Below are 2,598 nucleotides of genomic sequence, written 5' to 3' on the forward strand. Positions count from 1 at the left end.
GCTTTCACTGCGAGGATGGGAGGTAGCCATTGACAACGGTGAAACCCTACACGAGCTTGCCATGGAAGGAGACTTGCGTGTTTGATGAAGAAGACAGTAGAAAAGCAGAGATTCAGAAGATGGAGCATCTCCAAAACCCCAACCTATTCTCCATTACTGCAAAACAAGTAACCATTTCATGTTCTTTTGCTTTTCACAATCAATCCTGATAATTTCTGATATCCTAACTAAGATTTACAAGATAACCATAGCTTGCTTCAAGCCGACAATCTCCGTGGGATCGACCCTTGCTCATGCAAGGTATTACTTGGACGACCCAGTGCACTTGCTGGTTAGTTGTGCGGGATTGCAAAAGTGTTATTGCAATTTCGTGCACCAACCTTCAAACACACAAATATCCAAGTTAGGCTTACACAATATAAGACGAAAGTGACTGTTTTGCAACCGGTTTTGGTTGTGCAGTTTCCTTCTCAGTGGCTATGGCAATGGCAGGTTCCGAGGGAGCTGGATCACTGACGGATACAGCATCCGGTTTCTGCATAATCACAATAAACAATGAATCATAAATTATAGCTTAGTATAGTTATAGCAGTGAGGTAAATTTTTTTCTTTGTCATAACTTGTAATGTAAGAACGGACATACCTTTGGTGAAGAAATGTAAGGTCTTTGAGATGATATCTTTGCAAGAAGCTCCTCCGTGGGATTCAGAGGTGCAATTGTCTCTGCTACTACCTCCACTATTTTACAATATGCAAGATCAGGGTTCTTGGCCATGACTGTCATAAGTTCTGCCACCTACCATGAAACAAAATTTGTTACTTTTTCTCTGTCATTCATAGGACTAGTTTTACAAAGTTGGAAATCAGCACAAAAGTTTACATGTTAAGCACCTGAAGGTTTGATACTTGACCCCCAAATAAAGTGCCTTCTGTTGACAGTGTTAGGTTTCTCCAAATCACATTTCACAATTTCAAGCTTCTCTACAGCTGGGCTAAAGACCAAAAACATTCTCTTGTTATTCAATAGATCAGCATTTTCTTTATTGCCAAACCTACACAAATCATGCAGTCCATAAATTTTCTTGTCTTACCTTGACTCCCTCCACTTGTTCCATCATCAAGCTTCATTTGCTCAACACTTTGCATATGTTCTATATCTTAATGCACATCCTTTTCATATCAAGCACTAATGGATACCAAATCTTGTTCATAAGATAGAACCTGTACCTTGATTAGTAGACCAGCTCTCTCAGCACTCCTCACTCTAGCTCTTACTTTAAATCTAAGTTTTATAAGCTCTCTGAAATAAAACTATCACTAGTCAGTATTTTAAAGAAAAGAAGTTTCTTCTTAAAGAACAAGTGAATTAAAGAGTACTAACAAATGTACCTAACAGCTCTTGAACCAACTCTACCAGTAGCACTAGCAACAAATACTAAGTTATAATCCTTGGAATCTGTTTTCTCAGGAATCCCCTCAATTTTTGTTGAACCTTGTATAGAGTATAAACATTAACATTCATATTAGTGATCATCAACACAAACCAAACATGTATAGCAAAATTATATATCTAACAGTTCTATCTGAATCACCTGAAGCTTAAGATCTAATGCAGTGGAACTTGTGAGGCTTAGTGATTACTCATAATTAAATTTAACCCAAAAAAGAAAAAGAACCTAGTGGTGCTTCTTTAATCTTTGCTGAGTCTTAACTAGAACAGAAGTCTGCTTAATAACTAGTGGTGCTTCTTCAATGGATTTCTGTACTGTCTCACGCTCTTTAACTGCTCTGGCATTTGCTTCATCTACCTATATTCAAAATTGAACCAACCAAAAAATGGCACTATGTCAAATAAAGTTCACTCGTAGATATACAAAGAAAATACAATACAAAAGAAACTTACAGAGATAAGCAACCCTTGGGTTGCTAGCCTCTACTTCATTAGCAACACAAAGAATGGGAGCTATCTCAACTAGTAAGGAAGGCACCACTTTACTGTCTAAGATTGGGCCTACCCCCAAATTCCAAGTAGTCTGAGTCCGCAGTATGCGCCTCTACGGTGGCGAATCAGATCCCCTTCTGCTGTAAGACATCTTGATGTCTCAATTTATCACTTCTAGCTGCTATCACTATAGACAACAAGAATTAAAATATGAAATTCGCCCTTCACAGTTATGTAGACGAATCAATGTTAAATACAGCTGTGCGAAACACAGATAAATATTTTAATTTTGGCTTTTAACATCAATCAACGGTCCAATTTTTTACTTCACTCTTACTCCCTGTGTGATAAGATATTAAGATTTGGTCAACTAGATGGAAAGGAAAATTTGACTATACTATTGATATGGTCAGTAACTCAGTATTAAGGGTAAGTTCACCTTCATAATTAAGCAATATATATATAATTTCCCCAGAACCCCGATGCTATAATCACCAAACACAGCTAGAAGAAGAAAAAGATCTGCATATTAAAAACACCTAATATAATTCTTATAGGATATAAACAATTTTATTTTAACTAGACTTTTAATTTAAAATTTTTGTAATTAAATTCCTACATTAGACAATAAATTGTACAAAGATAGAGACTTAATC

General features: G+C 36.5%; 1 protein-coding gene across 1 annotated transcript; it reads right to left on the bottom strand.

The window, feature by feature from the left end:
- Positions 1 to 409: 409 nt before the first annotated feature.
- LOC130945299 (protein TIC 62, chloroplastic-like) lies at positions 410 to 1,551 on the bottom strand. The gene is made up of 8 exons (XM_057874032.1): positions 1,545 to 1,551; positions 1,390 to 1,492; positions 1,231 to 1,300; positions 1,092 to 1,143; positions 1,008 to 1,038; positions 892 to 949; positions 644 to 796; positions 410 to 535 (listed from the first exon to the last, which is right to left on the bottom strand). The coding sequence occupies exons 1-8, from the start codon at positions 1,549 to 1,551 to the stop codon at positions 410 to 412; spliced, it is 600 nt and encodes a 199-aa protein (XP_057730015.1).
- Positions 1,552 to 2,598: the final 1,047 nt, after the last annotated feature.

The sequence above is a fragment of the Arachis stenosperma genome, chromosome 8 (genome assembly GCF_014773155.1).
Source record: "Arachis stenosperma cultivar V10309 chromosome 8, arast.V10309.gnm1.PFL2, whole genome shotgun sequence".
Lineage (NCBI taxonomy): Eukaryota > Viridiplantae > Streptophyta > Magnoliopsida > Fabales > Fabaceae > Arachis > Arachis stenosperma.